This window comes from Pantherophis guttatus, chromosome 1 (assembly GCF_059756535.1).
Source record: "Pantherophis guttatus breed Tessera chromosome 1, ASM5975653v1, whole genome shotgun sequence".
Lineage (NCBI taxonomy): Eukaryota > Metazoa > Chordata > Lepidosauria > Squamata > Colubridae > Pantherophis > Pantherophis guttatus.
The window spans coordinates 173,740,920-173,765,164 of NC_142063.1; the positions used below are offsets into that span (position 1 = coordinate 173,740,920).

Below are 24,245 nucleotides of genomic sequence, written 5' to 3' on the forward strand. Positions count from 1 at the left end.
AGCAGGCATGGCCATTTTAAGCAGGCAGCCTTCACGTCGGCAGTTTTGCGCCTCGCTATCTGGTGGCACAATCAACGTTGGAGTTCGGGCTTGCACGTCACCTCTTCGGGCAACGAGCTTCTGCAGCGCCCTTATCTGCCCGATCTCCTACCGACTATTACTTGTGGAGTGGACCCTGGCCTCAGAGAGTTGCATTTCGATCTGCCCCTCCCCCCGCTTTCCCTCCGCTTAAACACTTGACGCGGCGGCAGTTTAAAAAGAACTGTCAGCCTCTGCCTTTACTGCTTTGGCTGCCATGGTAAGGGGAGGGAGAGGAGAGCTAGCATGAGGGGGAAGCGTGCTGAAGAGAAGAAACGAAAGTGAGACTTAAGCTACTGTGCTTTAGTCTTTGAAGCTGCTATCGGGTCAATGGTCGTGGCATTCCTGATTGATGACACTGCCAGATCAGTGGAGGTGTGCTCCCACCTGACCTCTGGGAGGCCTTTGGATTGGATGATTTACAATGGACAGTGGAAGGGAATGCTTTCCATCTGTAATTTTTGCGCTTTTGCCTCAGATTCTGCTTTCCTTTGGTTGCGATCACTTCAATTTTCAGTAAAAGTACCTTTCTCTATAAACCATGGAGTTGGGGTCATTCTTTCTTGAACTTTGAAGGAAGCACACCTGACATTAAGCAGAATCTCATTTCTCCAGCCATCCCAGATAACTACTGAGGGGGCTGAGCCCAAAGAATGTATGATCAAGAGAGTGATGGAGATCAGATGGGTGCTTCTGGCTCTACGATGACTTCATTTCAAGCGGAAAAAGAAGTTGAGGAGTGGATGGAAAAAATTCAGTTGGGAGAGGAACCAGAGGAAGCCAGATGGTCGAGGGGAGTAGGAAGGTTGCCGGACCTGGAGAGGACCGCCCAAGGAGTAACCAGCTCCAGACCACATAAGGGAGAAGCTGCGTGGATGCAAGAGCAAAAGGAGAGCCTCATGATTGCTCAGACTATGCAACTCCTCCGTGATGTCGAAGAAAGCCATAAAAGCCGTGAATCATATGTATTCCCTGGGGGGAAGGGAGGAGACTACCCCAGGGTGGATCCAAAGGAGGTTGCTTGTGGGGGAGAGGACGAAGAAGCTGGGGAAGAAACAGCTCAAGTCTCTGGTACCCAAGCGAGGGATGCAGCAGCCCAGGGGCCCCCAGCATTGCAGGCTCCACCCTGGAGACGCAAAAAACCAAAAATTCCCCCCCTAACCGACAAGTATGGAGGAAATCCGAAAACCCTGGGGCTTTTCCTGACCCAGGTGTGGAACCACATGCAGGACTGGGGGGAGGACTACTTATCAGATGCGGCGCGAGTGAGATGTGTCACGAATGCCCTAGAGGGAGTGGCAGCTGAATGGATGGTGGTCCTCCACAATAACAACTCCCCCTTGCTGAGAAATTACAACCTATTCATGGGGGCTCTTAGAAGACGGTTTGAGGACCACCTAGCCGAACAGAAGGCAAGACTCCAAATGAAGGGTATTCAGCAGGGCCAGAGATCGGTGGCAGATACAACCAAGAGTTTCGTGAGCTGGCACCTTTCATGACAGGGTGGTCAGAGGTGGCCCTACTGGAGAATTATAAAGATGGGTTAAACAAAGACATCTACAAAGACTGTAGAGCACAGGGGGTCCCCGAAGATCTGCAGAGCTGGTACATAGTAGCTGAAGATGTGGAGATTGATCTGGCCTGAAGCTGACTCCGTGGGGCCCATGTAGGGGATCCGTCATCCTCCCACTACCGCAAAGGGGTGCCAAAGACAGCTGTGGGGAAAGCGGAGTTTAAGCCCAAGCCGAAGTCCTTCACGTACTTCAAATGTGGAAAGGAAGGGCGCCGGGCCGCGAAGTGTTTCTCCAAACCAGCACTGAAAGCCACCAGCTTGGGAGCCAAGAAGACCGACAAAGTGCCTGCAAAACCTTGAAACCTGCCACCCTGAAAGGAGAAGTCGTTGAGTTCACTCCCCGAAACTAGGGTGAGTTGGGAACTCCGACCATCGCAGACGACAGCGAGACTGACAACGACTCTGACAACGACGACCTGGTGAGTCACAAAGGGGGCCCCATGCTCATCCCAGTAGAAATAAGGGTGCCGGCCACTGGGGCACATGGGCAGATGTCAGCCTCCTAGACTCTGGGTGCACTAGATGCATAATCAGCCCAAAAGTGGTGGAGAAGATGGGCCTGAAGCTTAAAACATTAAAGAGGCCCATGGCCTTCTGTCAGTTAGATGGATCGATGGCAGGTGGGGGCCCAGCCAGTTTTGTGACCGAACCCATTGAGATGCAATTGGGGGATCATTTAGAGACTCTCAGTTTTATTGTGGCCCCTGGCATGGAGCGACCCCTCATACTTGGACTCCCTTGGCTCTGAAAATGGAATCCATGGGTTAACTGGAGGATGGGGGTTTTGCGCATTCACACTGAGAAGCCAGGGCTACAGAGGGAAGAACCCCCCCTGGAGGATGGTGTAGAAAACGAGGGAGCAGAAATGGCAGTAGACCACATTGAGGGGGAGGAGAAGATTCCTAAGGAGTATTGGGATCTGCGGGAGGTTTTCAGCAAAAAGGCCTCAGATGTGCTACCTCCCCACAGACCAACGGACTGTACCATTGAAATACTCCCTGGAGTAAAACTCCCTAAACCAAAAATCTACCTCATGACCCCTCGAGAGCTGGGGCAACTATGGAAATTTATTGACAAGAACCTAGAAAGGGGGTTTATTCAACCAGCCAGGCCAAGAGTGGCAGCGCCAGTACTGTTCCGGGAGAAGAAAGATGGCTCCTTTTGTTTGGTAGTTGATTATAGGAATTTAAACGCCATTTCCGTAGAAAATGTCTACCCCCTGCCACTCATGAAACACATGCTAGCCCATCTAGGAAAGGGGAAACTTTTCACCAAGCTTGATTTACAAGAGGCACACTACAGAGTACGAATCAAGGAAGGAGATGAATGGAAAATGGCATTTAACTGTCCGCTGGGATGTTTCCAGTTTTGGGTGCTCCCTTTTGGACTACAAGGAGCTCCTGCTGTGTTCATGCAATTAATCAACAAAGTGCTGCATGAACACCTGTATAAAGGGGTGCTGGTCTATTTGGATGACATTCTTATCTACTCCGAGAACATGGATGACCATGTGAAATTGGTGCGGACTGTCCTGAAAAAGTTCAAGGCTGCTGAACTGTATGCCAAGCTCTCCAAGTGCGAATTCTACCAAAGCAAAATCGACTATCTTGGATACCGCATATCCCATGAGGGGATTGAGATGGACCCTGGAAAAGTCCGGGCAGTGTTGGAGTGGGCCGCACCACGTACCCGCAAACAACTACAGAGCTTCCTTGGATTTGCTAACTTTTACAGACAGTTCACCCCCTCGTTTGCCAAAATCACACTGCCGATAACAAATTCACCAAAGGTGAATTAAAACCGAAGCCCTCCCGGCCCCTTGAATGGACTATGGACTGTCAGGCAGCATTCGAGAAGCTGAAACGGTTGTTTGCTGCTGAACCAGTCCTTAAACATCCTGATATGGAAGAGCCTTTTGTACAGGCTAACACTAGCGATATAGCAGTAGGAGCTGTACTTCTGCAAATGAATGCAGAAGGAAAATTACAACCTTGTGCCTATACCTCCCGTAAATTGACTGAGACCGAGAGGAGATGGGCTATATGGGAGAAAGAGGCCTTTGCAGTACGGTGGACACTATTAACATGGAGACAATTTCTTGAAAGAGCTAAGCACCCTTTTGAAGTGTGGACTGATCATAAAAACCTGGAGGCGTTGAAAACACCACGTAAGCTGTCACCCAAGCAAGTCCACTGGGCTCAACACTTCAAACATTTTAACTTCACCCTACACTACCTTCCTGGTGGGAAGAACTTCATGGTGGATGCACTTTCTAGACTGCCTCAGTATAACAGTGCCAGAGAGGAAGTGGTTCGGCCAATCATCCCTGCAACCCAGCTGGTGGCACCAGTAACTACGAGAGTGCAGGCGAGAGGCGATCTAGCCCTACAGAGCGATTTGCTCCGGAAGCTACAAGACACCCTAAAAACTGACGAGTGGTTTAAATCCCACTCGAATGAATGTACACTTCGTGATGGACTAGCCTGGGTGGGAGCAAAGCTGTATGTTCTCACTAGTCTGAGAGCAACAGTTTTACAGCACGCTCATGACTCTAAGGTGGCAGGACATTTTGGGTTTGTCAAAACCCTACACCTGGTTAAAAGACAGTTCTCGTGGCCCAAACTCAAAAAAACATAGAGGCATATGTAGCCAGCTGTCCAGTGTGTGTCTCAGCTAAGAGACCTCCGGGAAAGCCATCTGGTCTACTTCAGAGTGTGGCCAGACCTAATGCCCCTTGGAAAGAGATATCCATGGATTTTATCGTAGACCTGCTGGATAGTGGGGGGGAACACAGTTATACGGGCTGTCTGTTCTGTCCCCTTCTCCACACACACACACACACACACAGCCAGCCGAGGGTTAAAGGAAGCACTTGGCACGCACACAGTTTGTTATCAGAAACTTGGCAGCAAGACGAGCACCGACTGCCAAGTGCTTTTAATTCAATAAACGGGAGTATCCCTTCACCATATAAACAGAAATACACACAGTTTGCAAATAGTCCAGTTCAAAACAAGAAACCTTCGGAGATTTAGGCGTTGTTCAAAGTGACTAGCCAGAGTTAGTTTTTGCCCGTCACAGAGTCTTAAATAGCCACCACGCTCTCTTATATAGTCTCTGGGGTGTGGTCCAGTGACTCAGCCTAATCCCTGGCACGCCTCCTCAACTGCTGCAACCGTTTATCACGCCTTCGTTGGCGTGGATCCAGGAACGACAGATCGCCTCCATCGCTATCATCGGAGACACCTGGCTCCTGGCTAATCTCCTCTTCCTCGGCCGGCACCTGAGGCAGTGCCAGAGAGGAGGGGCCTGGAGAGGGAGGCCTGGCTGACTCCTCTCCTTCATGTTCAGAACCTTCTCCCTCCGATTAAGATAGGCTCGGAGGACGGAGCCACAACACTGTCACTGATTTGTTTTCCAAACAAGTGCATTTCATCCCATGTTCAAAAATCCCTTCAGCAAAAACACCTGCAAAACTGTTTATACAACATGTGTATATGTACATAGTGCCCCGAAATGTATAATTTCGGACAGGGGTGTGCAATTTACCTCCAAGTTTTGGAAAGAGTTCCTGATGTTGATAGGCTCTGCCCAGGAGTTAAGCTCCGCCCACCATCCCCAGACAAATGGGGCTTGTGAGAGAATCAATTCCGTGTTAGAACAGTATCTGATGTCAACTTGCAAAGCTTTCAAGTTTCCATAAGCAGGAGGGAGGGAGAACTGAAATGAATTCCATACATTCTTCTGACTGCAATCAGAAGGAGGGCGTTAGGTTTCACAGCCAGCCAAAGTGGTTAATTGGAGAATGTGATTTATCACATGGCCAGAGAGGAGGGGAGAAACAGGGTCATAGGGAAATGTAAATCTACGTAGGATCAGTCCTAACTGCATCCCAGTACTGCAGGAATGGTGCTCCTAATAAATGACTATATTTCCTTTGAAGTTTGGATCATGGCTCATGAATTAATTAGGGCATCTTTCGGAAACTTGACATCTGAGATGTTACATAAATTATCAACAAGATAACTGGGTGGACCTATTGCCATTTGCAGAGGTTGCTTATAATAACTCCATACATAGCAGCACAGGTTTCACTCCATTCAAAGTGGCTTCAGGCCAAGAGTTTGTGCCAATTCCAGAGCTACCTCAAGATAACCCACAAAATCCCTCTTTGATTTATTGGATTGAATAGGTATGATGAACTTGGGCAGTAACTCGAAAAGCTCTCGATGAAGCACATCGAGCCCATAAAACCCAAGCTGACAAAAAGAGATGCCCGGCACATCCTTATAAAGTGGGTGACATGGTTTATCTCTCCACCAAATATTTAAAAACCTCCCAAAAGTCAAAAAAGCTTGGACCCAAATATGTGGGACCTTTTCCTATCACTCGAGTAATTAATCCAGTCACAGTTGAATTGGAATTACCAAAAGAATTGCGATGAATTCATCCCATGTTTCATGTCAGCTTATTGAAACCGGAACATTTGTCCCCTTTACATCTGGACCAAGAACCCCGCCCCCCCATCCCCATTCTGATTGAGGGTGAGCAACATTTTGAAGTTAAGGAAATTTTAGATTCCCGAAAGCATCATGGTAGAGTGCAATATTTGGTGGCCTGGAAACATTTTCCATTATCTAAAGCTGAATGGGTAAATAAAAGTGATGTTCAAGCGCCAAAGAAAGTGCAGTTGTTTCACACCAAATATCCTGATAAACCTTAATTTATGTGTTGTGTTGTTATCTCCTTTCCTTTTTTTTTTTTTCCTTTTAGGAATAAGATCTCTTCTGAAGGAGGGCCGAATGTCAGCCTCTGCCTTTACTGCTCCCCCCATGGTAACGGGGGGAGGGGGGAGCTAGCATGGGTGGGGGAAGCGTGCTGGAGAGAAGAAACAAATGTGAGACTTAAGCTACTGTGCTGCATCTTTGAAGCTGCTATCAGGTCAATGGTCGTGGCATTTCTGATTGATGACACTGCCAGACATGTGCTCCCACCTGACCTCTGGGAGACCTTTGGATTGGATGATTTACGATGGACAGTGGGAGGGAATGCTTTCTATCTGTAACTTTCGCGCTTTTGCCTCAGATTCTGCTTTTCTTTGGTTGCGATCACTTCAATTTTCAGTAAAAGTGCCTTTCTCTATAAACCATGGAGTTGGGGGTCATTCTTTCTTGAACTTTGAAGGAAGCACACCTGACAAGAACTCCCAAATGGCTTGAAGCGCTTTACCACCAACGCCAACTACCTGGCTTCGTTGGAAAGAGAGGGGGGGCTTTGGTGCAGGAGCTGGCAATTCCTCGGTTCGCTCTAGGCACGCCGCCCTCGGAACAGCCTAATCAGGCTTATAGGTGTGCTGGCTAAGTCCTGGGAACAGGCATAGCTGCCACAAATTGGGCTACTTTGACTCCCTTCCCTCTCATTATGGCAGATAAGTCCAAGGCCAGGGAGAAGCCAGGTCCAGGGAGGAACCCGGCGCCTCAGGAGGAAGGAAGGAAGGCGTCCTGTAAATCTCACCACATATCCAGCCTTCCAGAAATGAGCCCAAGCATAAATCTACTGAAATACAGACAAAGTAGAGTCACATGGAGACTCAATCACTAGCCAGTGACCACTCAGTTTCCAGATCTCCACATCTGGAACAGACAGCACCTTCAATGAGGGCATGGTCACCTGAGATTGCTGCTTCTCTGTCACAGGGAACAGCTGGGCCAGGACAGGTCAGGGGAGAGAATCCTTTTGCTCATTCCATTGCAGACCTATTCAGGCATCTGAAGCCTCAGCACCAATGTTATCCGATTTGCCTGAAAATCTCCAGATTTTAATTTCACAGGCAATTTCTAAGGGTGTTGCCAAGGTGATCCAACATCAGAGGGCAGCTTCTGTTGCTTCTACCTCCTACTCACGTCACACTCCCACCTCTCTGGTCGCCAGTTTAACTGAACCACCCAACCAATCACCTTCCCATTCGGGTGGTAGTGATGGACTATTTCTGGGGGAGGAGGCACAAAGAAATCAGGATCTCTCCGATGATGAGGGGGTGCTTCCTGCATTTACTGGTCTCTTTCCCTCAGGTCTCTTCAAGTCCTTACTGTTCAAGGCAAAGGCCACTGCCGGACTTCAAGAGGAAGTCTCATCTACCGAGTCCTAGTCTTCCCAGGGCAAGGGCATGGCTTCTTCTCTGAGCCTGTGGCTCAGCAACTCTTCATTCTGGCTCCCAAGCTCTTCATAGATGTCGTCCGCAACCAATGGGTCAGTCCAGCATCCCTTCCCACTCCCAGCGGTTCGGACAGAAGGAATTACAACATGGCACCCTCATTTCTACAACTCTTGCAGGTACTCTCCATTGATGGTCCGGTTGCTACCCTTGCCTCCCCCTCACCCAATCTGGCCAGGGACGCCTCTGAAGGCTTAAAACCAGAGAAGAAGAAATTGGATTTGTCATTCAGGAAGACACACCAGGCCGCCACCTGGGCCATCCTTTTTCAATCGGTCTTCCCTCATCTGGCTCCAACAGTTACAGGCCAGATTGTCTCCCGGTGAGGTCTGTTTACATCAGGACCTCAACAAAATTATAGCCGCTGTTCAATTTTCAGCGGATGTGACATTACATGCCGCAAAGTATTCCTTGCCTCCGCTGTCACCTCCAGGAGAGTTTGTGGCTCCGACAATGGCCAGCAGAGTTTAAAGCAAAATGGAGGCTGGCCTCTTCCCCCACTCAGGAACCAAATTATTTGGAGAGTCTCTAAACCCCCCTTCTGGTGGAGGATAAGGAAAAATGTAAGGTGATGCCTTCGGCAACAAGGAGGGTGGATAGGCGGGCCACTCTTTATTATAGGAGACAGCCCTCTCATTTCAACACACAGGAAGGCCCTTCCCAACAACGCCCCTTCATGCAGGGGTCAACATGTCAACCAGACAAACATCCCTTTCGTGACTGATCCCGTCAATTTGGCAACCACTTATGCAGATCTGGCAACCGCCAGTTCCATAGGCAGAGATGACTTACATCCGAACCCTCCCATTGGAGGACGGTTGAGCCTATATGTAGACCAGTGGGCTCTCTCAACAAATGACAGTTGTGTCCTTATGACCATCCATCAAGGACTATCACTGGAGTTTTTCTCCGGCCCTCCTGACCGCTTCATACAATGCTCTGTCTCCACCAAATTATTATGACAGGATCTCATGGAACGTGCGATTCAGAACCTCCTAGGCATCAGAGCCATAGAGCCGGTTCTGCCAGGTCAATGGAGACGGGGATTTTATTCCATCCTGTTTGTTGTGCCGAAGTGCTCAGGGGGGTGGAGATCCATCTTGGACCTCAAGGCACTCAACACGCACTTGGTCTACAGGACGCTCAAGATATGCTCACTCCTGTCGATCCTCAAAAGGGATTCGCCCCAGCGATTTCATGGCCTCAATCCATTTTTCAGAAGCATACCTCCACATTCGAATATCACCAAATCATTGGAGGTTTCTAAGATTCTGTTACGCAGGTCACCACTCCAATACTGTGCCATGCCATTCAGCATGTGCTTCATGAAAGTACTAGCCGTCCTTGCAGCCCACCTACGATTATCCTGAGTGAGGTTGCAGGCTTATCTAGACGATATATTGATCCTGGCCTCATCTCCCCAAGAGGCAGAGACGAACCTAAATCTAACCATTCAAACTTTACAAACCTATGGGTTTCTACTAAATTACCCAAAGAGCCAACTCATTCCCAGTACCAAGATAACCCACCTCGGAGCCATCATAGACTCCTCCTTGGGACTGGTATTCATGTCTCAGGAAAGGAGGGACAACATACAAACCTTAGTAACTCAGATTCAGCAACACCCCAAGGTTCCCTTGGCCATGCTATCTGAACTGCTCATCAAGTTGGTTTCTTGCATACAAATTGTGCCATGGGCTCGGCTACATACCTGGAGCCTTCAATGGTTCCTGTTGCCATATCAACGGGTGGGCTCCTCCAACTCTCGAATAAGAATCAGGGTTCCCCTCGATGTCAGGAGATCCCTCCACTGGTGGGAATCACCGGCCCTCGACCAAGGCTCCCTCATACAAGAGCCTCAAAGGATCATTCTAACAGTGGTCTCCAACCTTTACGGCTTGGGAGCCCACCTCGACTCCCAAGTGGCGCAAGGTCGTTGGTCTCATCAGGACCTCGCCAACAACATAAACTGGCTAGAGTTGAGGGCAATCCATCTGGCTCTGCGGCACTTTCAGTGCTTCGGTGTTATCTCAAATAAACTTCATTCTCAAACGCAAAGTCTTGATGAAACTTTTCTTTATTTAAGAATTAACTACATCATTCCTGAACTCTTGGTGCAGCCAGAACTGGCATCTCCTTCCAAACTCCTCCCTTTCCGCTCCTTATTCCCCAATGTCTCATTGGCCATCGTGCAGATCCATCTCTCCGTCCCAAGCCCTTTCCAGTCACAGGAATTCCCCCCTCCCTCTATCACCTAAGTAACGTTATCTACCAAGGAGCAGGAAACTAAGTGAAAGTTCATATCAGCATTAAAGCAAGGCTTCTCTTTCTCTCATTCATGTCAGCGCTGGGGAAAATCATAAATTGGAACGCTGACATCAACATCTGATACATATCAGATCCCAGGGGAGTACCAAGACCTTGCAGAGGTATTCAGCGAGGCTGAGTGTGACATTCTACCCCCCCCCCCACCGTAAGACCGATTGTGCCATCGAGATTATCCCGGGAGCGAAACTGCCCAAACCTAAACTGTATGCCATGACGCCCCGTGAAATGCAGGAAATGCGGAACTACATAGACAAGAACTTACGAAGGGGATTCATTGAGCCAGTAAAACCAAGGGTAGCGGCACCGGTCCTTTTTAAAGAGAAAAAGGACGGCTCTATGAGGCTGGTGGTTGATTTTCGAGATATCAACGCCGTTTGCATACACAACTTATATCCCCTCCCCCTCATGAAGGACATGCTAGCCCACCTAGCTAAAGGAAAAGTTTTCACCAAACTAGACCTTCGAGAAGCTTATTACCGAAATTTATAGGACTGTTCCCTATAGTAAAAATAATCAACCCGGTTACAGTACAACTGCAGTTGCCCCGGCTCCTAGGGAAGATTCACCCCGTTTTCCACAGTAGCCTTCTGAAGCCTGTAGTGGGGTCTACTTTAAGGCCAACGCCACGTGACCCCCCTGGGCCCCTGGTGGTTGGGGGCCAAACTCACTACGAAGTACAGCGAATTCTTGACTCATGATGGCACAGGGGGCGCCTCCAATACTTAATTAAATGGAAGGGCTACCCATTGTCAGAGGCTTCCTGGGTGAAGAGCTCAAACATCCAAGCTGACCGCCTTACAGCAAAATTCCATGCAGACCACCCGAGCAAGCCAGGAGGGGGGGGACGCGGCCAAGGAGGGGATAATGATACTTAACTTGTTGTGGTTTTTTTTCCCTTTGGGGCAGGTCGTGTTGGAGATAGAGGGAGGGGGGAATTCCTGTGACTGGAAAGGGCTTGGGACGGAGAGATGGATCTGCACAATGGCCTTCGTACTAGGTGCAGAGTCTTTAGGAACCCGAAGTGTCCCGCTGGTTTAACGTCGTTGCTCCTCTTGAGGATCAGGGGGCGTAAAGTCTGTGGCACATAGAGCTTTGTCCCCTTCCATGCTAGGTCATCTCTTTTTGTCAAGAGATGTTGATTGTCTCGGAACCAGGGGTCTGTCACTGTCTCATTTTTTAGTATTGCTGTTAAGTTGCTTGCAGGTTGGCCCTGCTGGTCACGTCGTTGCCGTCTGGTGATCATCTGACCCACTGCTTGGGTGGAGGGGATGATGGCATTCACTACCTGCTCCCGCTCACTGTTGTATTGGGGCATCCGGGAGAGGGCGTCAGCCAGGAAATTCCTCCCCCCTGGAATGTGCTTAAGCTCGAAGTTGAAACGATTGAAGTATTGAGCCCACCAGACTTGCCTGGGCGACAATTTCCGTGGGGTTTTGAGGGCCTCCAGGTTTTTATGATCAGTCCAGACTTCGAACGGTTTCTGGCCTCCCTCTAGTAGGTGCCGCCAGGTCAACAACGCCCATCTCACCGTGAACGCTTCCTTCTCCCACGCCGCCCATCGCCTCTCCGTGTCGGTGAGTTTGCGGGAGGTGTAGGCGCAAGGTTGTAGATTACCTTGGCTGTTCTTTTGGAGCAGCACGGCCCCCACTGCCACATCACTTGTGTCTGCTTGGATGACGAAGGGCTGTTCAGGGTTAGGGTGTTTTAAGACAGGTTCTTTTGCAAACATCCCTTTTAGCGTTTCGAATGCCCGTTGGCAGGTCAGATCCCACTGCAGGGGTTTCTCTTCTGTTGGGTGGCGCATTTGGGCCCTCGTTCCGGTCGTGCTTTGGGCAGTGGAGCCGGTCCTGGTCTAGGGGTTCCACACCGTGCTGCTAGGTGGCCAATTCCCCCACATCTGTAGCACCTCAGTGGGTTCCGTGGGGCAGCTGGCCTCTGGGTGGGCTGTGATGTTGATATGTATCTGGGGACATTACATGCTCATACTGACGGACAACGTTACCGCAAAGGCACACATCAACTGCCAGGGTGGAACCTGATCTCGAGGCCTCATGAAGGAAGCCCTCAGCCTGGGCAGGTGGCAGAAGCCAATGTAGCCTCCCTTAAGGCAGAACACATCACTGGCAGGATGAACACTCAAGCAGACTTCCTGAGCAGGACTATGGTGGACAACGCTGAGTTGCGTCTCCACCCTAACATCTTTCTAGACATCTGCGCCCGGTTCGGACGACCACTAGTGGACCTCTTTGCCTCCTGCCTGCCTGAATGGGGTGTGCATCTGAATGGGATGTGCATCTCCCTTGCTACATCATGAGGTTTCCAACCCAGGGGATGGAAGGGACCATGCCATTGTTTTCTTCTTCCCTTGTGAATTTTATTCCTTTAATGATGTTGTTGATAGTTTCATGTGTCTTCTCTCATTGTTCCTCTTTTATTATGACAAATATATTATAATATATTATATTAAATATAATAAAATATATATTATGACATAATATATATTATGTCATATATATCTTGAATCTATATTTTGAGTTCTATGCATGGGAGTCTCGTAGATTCTAGGTGTTTCATCATGGTCTCTGCTATGAGTCGTGAAAGCAATAGGAATAGCACTTAGACTTATATTCTGCTCCATAGTGCTTTGCAGCACTCTCTGAGCACTTTATAAATGTCAGCATATTGACTCCAACAATCTGGGTCTTTACTGACGGATGAAGTCTGAGTCAACCTTGATACTGCATTCATTTTTTTTTTAGCTTTTTATTAGCTTATAGTATAAAATATAAAAATTACAAAAGCAAATAATAGGAAACAAAATGGAGGGAAAGGGGAAGAGAGAAGTATAGAAAAGAAGGGGAAAAAGAAAAAAATGTGTTGACTTCCGATTCCCTCTAGTACAGAAGACTAAGACAGTAACATCAAACCTCAACTTTTTACTTTTCCATAATAGTATAACTAACCATTTCTATAACAGCAAATCTATCTAATCAGTAAAACCCATAACCAAAGTTTCATTTTTTTCCACCTCAAGCACAAAGTCCAGAAGCGGTTTCCAAATAGAAACAAAAGTACTTATGTTCTTTTCTTTGATCAAAACAGTCAATTTAGCCATCTCTGCTAACTCCATCAACTTTTTCACCCATTCTTTCATTGTGGGAATTTTTTATTTTTTTTTTTAATTTGATTTATATGCCGCCCTTCTCCGAAGACTCAGGGCGGCTTACAATGTGCTCAGCAATAGGAATTGAAATGTCCTTCCATTTTTGTACATAAAGTAGTCTTGCTACCATCAACATATATAATATCAAAGTTCTAAAAAAAAATTCCAAGTCTTTTTCCATTAAGCCCAAAAGAAAAGTTTCTGGTTTTATGTCTATATTCACTTTGAGAATTTTCTGTATTAGAGTATTAATCTTACATCAGTATTTCTTTGCTTTATTACATGTCCACCATAAATTGTTTACATTTACAACAATTATTTGAAATACCTTTATATTCTAGATAACTTATCTGGTGTGAAATACCAGCGATACATCATCTTATAAAAGTTTTCTTTTAAATTATAATTTAATGTAAATTTTAAACCTTTTGTCCAGATATTCTCCCATTGTTCAAGCATAACATTATATCCAAACTTCCTTGCCTACTGAATCATACTTTACATGTTCACTTTCCAAATTCAATTTCAATAACATTTTATAAACCTTAGCAATAATATGTTCATCACAAACACACAGCAAGATTTCCAATTCATTTTTAACAAAGTCAAACCATAACTCTTTTTATCTAATTTAAATCTTTCTTTCAATTGTAAGTATGTAAACCAATGGCAGACATGACCTTCTGATTCTAACTCTTCCTTAGACTTGAGGATGGGATCACCAAAATTAAAAGATATCATTTTACCATAAGTCCACCAGTTCGGCTTCGCCACCATTTATTTTCTGAAAAAGACTTTTTGCGGGGACACCCAAAGCGGCATCTTTATAGAAAACCTTGTTTTATATTTATTCCAGATTCTTAGAATGGCACATCTAACAAAATGGTTGTTAAAATCAACATTTACTTTTTAACTTTGTCATTCCATAAATAACCGTGCCATCCAATCCTTAATTCATGGCCTTCTAAATCAAGTAGCCTCTTGTTCTGGAGGTTCACCCACTCTTTTAGCCACACCAAGCAACAAGCATCGAAATACTGCATTCTAACCACTGTGCCACCAATTTTGCCATCAACTCTGAATAGAATTTGATCTAGTTGAGTAGACTGTACTTGTCATAAGGTTGTTCTAGATTCTCCTTCTTGATTTCTTCCGATGACTGATTTAATTATTTTTCTTTTGTAGAAATGCATGGGGAACTAAACTTTCCCTGGACAGTAATGCTAAAATTATAAATAATCAGTTGTGATCTTGCTCAATTGGTGGGAAAGATAAAGCAGTGTTTTGCAAGCTGTAGAAAGCACTAGAAAAAACCATTGCAGAGTATAAACCTTGGGGGGTGGGTTTAAGATTTTATTTATTTATTTATTAGTCCAATTTATATGCCACCCTTCTCCGTAGACTCAGGGCGGCTTACAATGCATTATAGCAATAGCTTGCATACTTTTTTGTATATACCTGCTTATTAGGGCTTTCGGGGGCCCCTAAGCAATGTTGTTCTGTACAAAGTTGGCTTATTTTAGTTTATCAAAACTATTAGAAAACAGTCAATTGTTTAAAGCAGTTTCTGTCATAGTGAATCATACAAATTCTCCATTAACTATGCCATATTGAGTTTCTGAGAAGATTTAAACTAGTTGGAGCTGATAGGCAAGTTCTAGTTTTTAGAAACACTGAGAGTGAAATTCTGGTATATCATTTTTGAAGAATACTATGAAGTAAATTGCACATCTTAATCCAAAAATAGCCTTATTCTTTATAGTTATTGAAGTGTAAATGAAACCATTTAGAGGGTCTTATCATAGCCCTTTGAAGTAGGTAAAGTCAAAAAACAAGCAGGTACAATATGGATTCCAAGAATGCTTTTTACTTTTGTGGGATGAAATAGCAAATCTTGAAATTCTGTCAGAGTTTTTCTCTACAATATTCTCTACTCTACTTTTATTTCAAAGAAAATCAAGTTGGGAGTAGTTTGAGTTTCTTTCTCACCCTTTCCTCTTTTTCTGGGCTCTAAATTTCCCATGTTAAACACCTCACTCATTCCCTCTCCCTTCCCAAGGCCAGGTCTACATTCCTTCACATTTGCAGATCTATTGTTCTCCCATATGAATGACTATTTTAACCCTATAATTTATAGCTGAAAGGAAATAATGTGTCAGCACTATGTTTGTCAAGGCATAAGGTAAGATGATATAATGAAAGAAAATTGACTAAACTCTCTGGCTTTCAAAGCTCCATTTCCTAATACTAGTACTTTTTCTGGATGCTCTATAATGAGAAAAAAAGAAAACCAGTACACAACTTTCTGGATATATACCAAAAACTATAAACATTATCTTCCCTCCTTGATCAAAGCTATTTTTTCTATTATTTCCAGTAGTTTTAACAGTGCTTGGACAATGCTTATTTGCCTAGATAAGAAATAGTTTGATTTGCATTTTATTTATGTATTACAATTAAGTTTTAAAAAATAAAAGAATCCTAACTCAACTAACAAAACATCTAAAGAAGGAATTACTTGCATTTCCATTGTATTATGTGAAGAAAAATTGTATTTTCTAATTCTTCTTTATCTCAGGATAGAATTTAAAAAATTGACATATTTTGACATTTCCTTGTTCCTGGAAAAATGCATTTTCATGAGAGATGTACAAGAGTGATTACTATCATATTGAATTTTCCGGACTTATTTTTATAGATTCCTCCACCAAGTATTAACTTCACCCTGCCCTCTCCAGTGCTTGGAATGCCGTCTGTCCCCATGTTTGACCCTCCATGGGTTCCCCAGTGCAGTGGGAGTGTGCAGGATCCCATCAATGAAGATCAGTCTGTAAGTAGGACATTCCTTTTAGAAATGAAAATCTAACTGTGGTAGAGGGTGAAGTCACAGAGGAAAAAAATATAAGGCAGCCTAATAAATCATTGAGGCATCTATTCTCAAGGGATCTCTGTAGAAATAAGATTGGCTGATATGTGCTTAGTCTTTTGTTTCTTAATATGCAGTTTAATAAATTCTAGTAAATACTTCTGGAACTGTTTTGGTTATCATCCTTCTACAGCTGTTCTCGATTACACAGATCTTTTGTGTAATTGAGTCTAGACATAACAATCTAGAACATCATTAAAAGAATTTATTCTTTTCCTCATACAGAGAAAATGCTGCAAAATCAACCAAAACTGGCTAATCCAAATTTTACATTTAGGCTCCTTCTCATATGTATGTATGATAAGTGGGATCTGGAAACAAAAATACACTAAACATTATTATCTGTTCCGGAAGACTGAAAGTCTAATAGTTTATGAAGGAGGATTTCACAGGATGTTATAAAGAAGATAGCAATTGCTTGCATATTCTTTACATATTTCAGTGCATTGCACTTCTAAATACTTCATCTGAGAAAATATTTGCCATCTGCAATTATTTTGTGACATTGTCTAAATTATTACTCAATATGTTCCAAGTAATCATTCCTTTCCCCCCTGATTTCTCTCCATCCTGGAATTGAAATAATAGAGAAGTGTTGGACACAGTTTTGGCCAACTTTAGTTACAAAAGTATCTCTTTTTTTTCCTTTTAATTTCTGTGGGTGGCTATCAGTCCCATTCTTCAGATATTTAAAAATATCTTGTCAAAGTGAACCAGGAAGATGCTTATCTTAATAATATAAAGGGTCTAGTTAAATTTTCTATCTGCTTCACTTCCATAACACATATTCCATTTAATTTCCCTAATAATTGTTAATATCTCTCTCTTCTCATCCCCAGTTCAACATTTGGTGCCAGTTCTCATGATTTCTGGCAGCTCTTCACTTATTTTTTCCCAAATCAGATCAGATAACCTGCAAATCTCAAGGTTACCCAATATATCACACACACATACACACACCCTTTGTATGTTTTCATTCTTTCCTTTGGTGTGATGGACGATAAATTCTGATAGTTGATAAATTATTTACAAAAATAAACCTGAGTTGTGTTTGGTAAAGTAGTATCCATGCATGCAAATGTCTTTATAAAAAACAACTTTTTTTCCAATGTCTTTTTTAATGATTTGATTGCAGAAGTCATTTTCAGCCCGGGCAGTATCACGCTCTCATCAACGAGCAGAACACATTCTGAAGAACCTGCAACAGGAAGAGGAGAAGAAACGTCTGGGCCGAGAAGCTAGTCTCATCACTGCCATACCTATCACCCAGGAAGCTTGCTATGAACCCAGTTGTTCCACAAGCTTAGAGCAGGAGGAAGAAGGTGCACTCACTTTGTACTCTGGAAGAGTCCTCATATAGCAAAGGATAAAGTCATCATATGAACACATACACCACATAAGAAAGGCAGATTTTTTTTCTATATTTATATTATCAGTTATTTCTACTTCCAAGAGCTGCAATTGGCCATTACTGGTTAATAAAGCTGCAATCTTTCTCCCTAGGTTTTGTTGTTGTTGTATGAGGAAGCAACTTAATATACCTATTTTCCATGTTTAAAAAAGAATAAATAATGCGCTGGAATTTAACAGTGTGATTTGGGGGCAATGAGGTGAAGGCACCAAAATAAGGCACCTGCAGACTGCAGGTCATCCCTATCTTAAATCATTGGTGGTATGATTTCTTCGGACTTCCTTAATTAGTTTCTGCTACTGAAGTGCCATAGGACATGATATTGTATTGTTACATGTAACTCTAGGAAGAGCTTCAAAGGCCCCTGCAAATTTGTTAGTGTCTTTGCAGATTTTTGTTTTTTAGGGAAGGACAAATGCTTGTTGTTTTGTCAATGACCATGATTCTGCTGTTGGCAGGCCTGAAAATAGATCTGGGAAGAACTGATACAAAATCTTTTCATATACTTTTATAGATACAATACAATAAAATTAAGTATATTATTCATTATCATATAATAAAATGGTTTTCATTGTTGTAGTAAATCAGTAGACTACATAAATAAAAATGTAAACATCTTCTATTGATTTTATTAGTAGAAGAAATCACCAACCTGGCATCACGCCGTCTGTCTGTGAGTCCATCATGTACTTCCAGTACATCACATAGAAACTATTCTTTTCGACGTGGGTCAGTTTGGTCAGTGCGTTCAGCAGTCAGTGCTGAAGGTAAGGGAATTTTAGATTGGGGGTTAATTGTTTTATGATTCTTATTGATTCTGCCTTAATTTTATTTCTGTGTTAAAATGTGTTGGAAAAGATGCTACTAGACTCCAATTTTTTTGCCACTATAGATTAACACAGCTGTCTTCCTACAGTATTTAAAATATATTTATGTAATCTTCAATGCGAGGTATCCTAATTCTCATCATGATGAGAACTTTCTTATCCAGGGAATCATCTCAAGTTAAATCAACAATTTTTAATGTGGATATTATCTTAAGCTCCAGTCTGGGTCCATCCAAGAGGTTTACTCTTCTGAGCTTTCAAACTCGTGCTGGAGCCCATTCTCAGGGAACTTCTCTCTAATGGAATGTGTTAGACATTCTGTTCTGTCTAGCATTCTGTTAGAGAGAAGGTTCCCACCCCAAGGATGGGCATCACCGCAAGTCCAGAAGCTTGGAAGACTAAACCTCTGGTCCCAGTGATTAACCCAGATTGGATCTTAAAATAATATCCACATTAAAAAATACTGACCCAAATTGGATCTTTCATCATTATCCTGGACATGTATGTTTGCCTTCATTTGTGATATTATTTTAGAACCTATTATCTTTACATTAAAACAATGGCCATGTTGCTTGTGCCAGATCTGTTCCCATGATTAATATTGTTCATTTTTAGTTGGTTTCTTTCCCACAGAATCTTGACAAAATCCATATAAGCAGCTAATCATATAGAAGAGTTTCTGATTCCAGTAGCAAACACATCTTTAGGATGATATGTGAATCAAGCATTACAAAGAGTGATTTGTGTTTTGAAACTTCTATCCCTTTATGAGTGTTTAAATAGTTTTGTCAGTAGACACAAAATTGGTATTCATTTGATGAGTGGACTTGAGGTAATCTGTCTCTTATTCAGAATGGGGTTTCTTACAACCAAGCAGTAGTTATATAGATAAAGAGGAATAACTATAGATGAAATGTAAGAATTAATTTGAACTTTACTTCCATATCTTTTTTTTAGATGAAGAGCATACAACAGAGCACACACCAAATCATCATGTGCCACAGCCCCCACAGGCAGTGTTTCCTGCATGCATTTGTGCAGCTGTACTTCCCATTGTTCACTTGATGGAAGATGGAGAAGTTCGGGAAGATGGAGTAGCAGGTACTCTTTTAGTTTAAAGTTTTGGAAAGCAATTAAAAATATCTGTACTTCTTTTAACAGCAAGCATTGTTAGCTGATAGATAAATCTTTGTCTTATACACTAGACACATGTTTCAGAAACTTCCTACTTCAGTTTCAGATTCCATTTGAAAATGGTGCTTTGGAGCACTTTTCAGCAATTCTTTGAAGTAACTGTGTCTTTTCTTGGGATCACACAGCAGCTGCAGAGGGGAGATGCAACATTCACATGACTGCGCTGAATGAAATAGCTTTCCCAAATTTTTCTCCAAATGCTGCACAGTCCTTATGTAAATAGACAATGTCTGTGCACAGAAGCATAAACACCTTTACTACTGGTTTGTAGCAGGGCCACGTGCATCCGCAGAAGCGTTTTGATGACATCGGGGTCGGTGGGCGAAGCCTCCCGACGGGTTTACTACTGGTTCTATAGAACAATGTGAACCGGGGGCAATCCACCACTGATAGACAGTCAGTATAATATAGTGTATGTGAGAGAATACATATGACTGATAAAATTGTTAACAAAAATTCTATGTAGATTTTTTTATTGTTCCTCTTCAGTCAAAAGTTCTATTAAAATTTTTATTTGCATTTACATTGCCTGATAGACTAGTAAAATTTGAAATCATTTAATATTCCCTAATAATCTTTCGTGTGTTTTTCCATCTCCTTCAATATTCTACATAAGCTTTACCTTTAACTGTCAAACTTTACATATTTTACCCCTTTCCCACATATGGAATGGGGAAATTTAATTTACTGCTCCCAAGTTATGTTGATGAAAATGTAATGACAAGTTTTGCTTTATTACCCTTTTTGGCTGCATATTGAAAAGCATCTTTAGCATAATAAGCAGGTAAATATAGCTGTACTTAAGAGCAGTCCCACAACACTGAAGATCCTAAGCAATCCCTCCCAAGATTTCATGTAAAAATATCTCAGGTTAACAGTTTCTAGTTTTTCACCATACTGCATGTCAGAGTATTAGCATGCCTTCTTAGAGAGCCAGATTGATCTATAGGAGGAATGGGTCTGGCTTCTTTGTGTGGAGCTACCCTGATCCTCCATATGGATTCTGATAGAGTTTGACACTGACATATGGAATAGCCTGATTGGAGTAAGTGTTAGAAATCATGGTAGATTGAATTCTATCAAAAATTGCAGATACTGCTTTATTCAGGATAATCTCTTTTTCTTCTGAAGAAATTTTTCCATGAATGTGGAATTTCACACTGACTTTTAATCAAGGATTCCAGCTGACTTTTCACAGTCACTTGGATAAAATCCACGGTCAGAAGGTGGCTGCAATGGAAGAGCTGGCAGTAGCAAAGGATCTGAAATCAGTATCTCATTAGCATCTTTTGGTGAAGGGGAATCCACGGATATTTTATTTTAATGGACAGAAGGGCTTGCTGTCTTGTTTTGTGTTCCAGTGATATATTCCTTGAAGACATTTGTGCCCTTTTCCTCTTTTAGAAAAAAAGGCAGAAAAAAAATATCTCCCACAATAAGCAAATGTGAATTTACAGACAATTATGCTTTCCATCATAACTGAGTTCTCTCTTCCCATTTCTATTGAGAGCAATATACTAAGATCATACCCTTTTCTATGCCATAAAATAGCATGTTTGTATTTGGTTAAGTATCCACTGTCATGTGGATACTTACAGTTTCTTTCCATATCAAATACTACTACTAACTTTAATAGGCATTTAGGACCAAATTGGATACAGCTTGCATTACCAAACAATGTTGTGTCAAATTTAGACCAATAATATACATGGTATAGGGTTTGGCAAGAACAGATTTCTTTGCTGTGAAGATTGAAAGTTTCACTAATGGTTACATTTGAAGGCACTGATTTATCCAGTCAGGTCTAGACACGTTCTCTCCTTTTGTCTTATATAGTGAGTGCAGTGGCTCAACAAGTCTTGTGGAACTGTCTCATTGAAGATCCGTCCACAGTTCTTCGACATTTCCTGGAGAAACTCACTATCAGTAATCGGCAGGTAGAGGTTCTGCTTTCCATAAACACATGTATTCAATCACTCAGTCAAAACTCTCTTCCAGGGGAGAGTAACTTGCGGTCCCACGATATTGTTTGTTTATTTGTTTGACATGTATTCCAATCACAATCTAATGGCTATCAATTGTTTCTATAGTATATAATGTAACAATCAAAACATCCATTGATATCGCTCAAAGATAGGGTAAAACAAAATAAAGTAAAATAAAAGCAACAGCAACAAATGAAAAAAATGAAAATAAGTAAAAGATGGCATAGTTTTTAGATTACAAAAAATACTTACTTTTTTCCAACATCTCCCTAAATGGTTCAGCCAAATAGCCACAGGGAGGCTATTTCAAAGCAGTTTCTTCTAATTCACCCTCCCTCACCTCTCAGACGTGTGACCCCAAAAATAGTTTCTTCCTAAAGGAACTAATGGGTTAGATTTATTATAGCAGGAGCAGGCATTCTTCATGATACCCAAGTGCCATGGCATGAAGGGCTAAATAGTGAACACCAGCATTTTAAATTGTACCCAGAGACCAAATGGCAACCAATGCAGTTTGCAGAATCAGTAGTATACTGTATGCTTGCAGCACCAAGAGCCAGTGAATATATTTGCCACTGCATTTTGGTCAATTGGCAATTTCTGAGTAATTCAGAAATTGAGGTAGCTCATTTAAAGTACTGCATATTGCAGTAGCCCATCTGGCTGGTAATGAAGATGAGTCATTCTATACCAGGTAGGATTGAAATTGGTGCACCAGCCAAAGCTGGGCAAAATTTCCACCTTTAGTTCTAACAAAAGTCCAGAAGGATTCCTGAATTATTAATCAGCTCCTTCACCTGCTTCTTAGTGAATGCCCATACAGAGAGAATCCTGGTGTTGACAGAAAACCCTGATGTGCATACAGCAACTTCATCTCATTTGGATGGAAGAAAACAGCTTCAGTCTGTTTTTTCCATTCAGACCCTCACAGTCTCTAGACTCCAAGACATGACATTGACAACATCTCTCTCGCAACACAGTGGCAATATAAAGTTGTTATAGCAACTATTATAGTTGTTAAGTGGTGGTGGGGAGAGAATAGAACTGTGTGACACCCGCAATGCAAAAGACGACCAGTGTTTGTGTGTGTGTGTATCTTTACAAAGTCCTAGAGACCTCTCCAAAGTTGTCACCCAGTTGTAATGTTTAATGTAACAATGGGGAAGTTATTAAAAAATTAATCCTGTACTAATTAAATTGTATTTAAATCAAATTAAATTTTATCCTGGCCCTGTTCATGTTGAAGCATGGCTTCTAACAGATGGAACAAAGATGAAATCTGGCCCTTGGCTAAAAAACAAAACAAAACCCCAATGTGTTCCTGTCCTATTTGAAACTAATAATAAAATACAATTTATTAAGGCCTAATAATAAAATACAATTTAATAGATCTCAGATTTGTACTGTCTCCCTTCCTTCTGCTTGCAATATAGTTGCAAGGAAAAGATGAGGAAAATATATCTGTTTGAAATTCACTTCAGATTAACTTGACTGAATCCAAATAAATAGCAGTGAATCTTTACTATGTTTTATTGAAATAATCCAGTTTAAATTTTTGACTTATTTTAATAAATCATATTTAATATTAACCAGATACAACTGGGAGACTTATATTAGAATTCAGTGCATTCAATTTAAAATGAAGGCAACATCTCCAGTCTCCTGCCAATGCCAGAGAAGGATGCTCAAGGTTCATTCAAGTTAGATGATTAAACTGGTTAACATCTAATACAATAAAAAAACATAAGGAGTTCAAACATTTGAAGATAAGACTAGACTTTTATCAAACTAGGGTTCTGTTCGGATGTTCTGATTAAGTTTTATATCTCTCCTGTAAGAAAAAGCTCTCCCGTGTTCTATATGGGAAAACATACATAATACTGCAACTTGTAAGAATTCTATGTTACGTTAAAGTATAATAATTGATCCCTGTGCAAGTAGTGAAATTGACTGCTATGCTATAACAAAATTGGAAAATTCTGCTCTAACTACAGGATGAATTGATGTATATGCTGAGGAAACTTTTATTGAATATTGGAGACTTTCCTGCTCAGACATCCCATATCCTCTTCAACTACTTGGTATGTTCTTCTGAATCCTGGGCAGAACCCAAACTGTAGGCACTAATGATGCCCTTATCCAAAGCACAGACAATTGGGAATTTTGAATTAATCATAATTAGTGTCACATTCAAGAAAGAAATACACCTCCTGCACAGTTTTTCTTATAGTCAATACGTTTTCTAGCTTTTTAGCTTTGATTTTCTGAAGATCAAAAATGTAACTGAATTTCTCTAGTGTATACATTGAACTTCAGGGAGTTATATTTTGAACCGTTAATGCTGAGCTCCATCCAGTTGCCCTGACTCTACCCCAAATAGGGATTACAGGGCTGTAAAAAGGAAGGTGTTTTTTTTAAAAAAAATCAACCATTTCTTTTTGCTGAAGAAGTTACTCCTTGTGGTAATCACATCTATGATGCGTATTTCAGAGTTAGTAAGACCCTCTATGTACCTTTCCAAAAGATAAAAATTTTGTGTGCATCAA

At 42.5% G+C, this 24,245-nt stretch overlaps 1 protein-coding gene across 17 annotated transcripts in view; it reads left to right on the forward strand.

Annotated features, from left to right (window-relative positions):
• Nucleotides 1-24,245, forward strand: part of UNC80 (unc-80 subunit of NALCN channel complex) — a 174,940-nt gene that overhangs the window by 91,584 nt on the left and 59,111 nt on the right. For 15 of the 17 annotated variants that reach the window (XM_060688149.2, XM_060688156.2, XM_060688157.2 and 12 more), the window contains 6 exons: nt 16,055-16,186; nt 17,418-17,604; nt 18,329-18,460; nt 19,478-19,621; nt 21,551-21,651; nt 23,694-23,780. In XM_060688149.2, the coding sequence (XP_060544132.2) occupies nt 16,055-16,186; nt 17,418-17,604; nt 18,329-18,460; nt 19,478-19,621; nt 21,551-21,651; nt 23,694-23,780 (783 nt within the window). The remainder of the gene's footprint in view (nt 1-16,054; nt 16,187-17,417; nt 17,605-18,328; nt 18,461-19,477; nt 19,622-21,550; nt 21,652-23,693; nt 23,781-24,245) is intronic. The other 2 variants (XM_060688151.2, XM_060688161.2) reach the window with 1 other exon arrangement.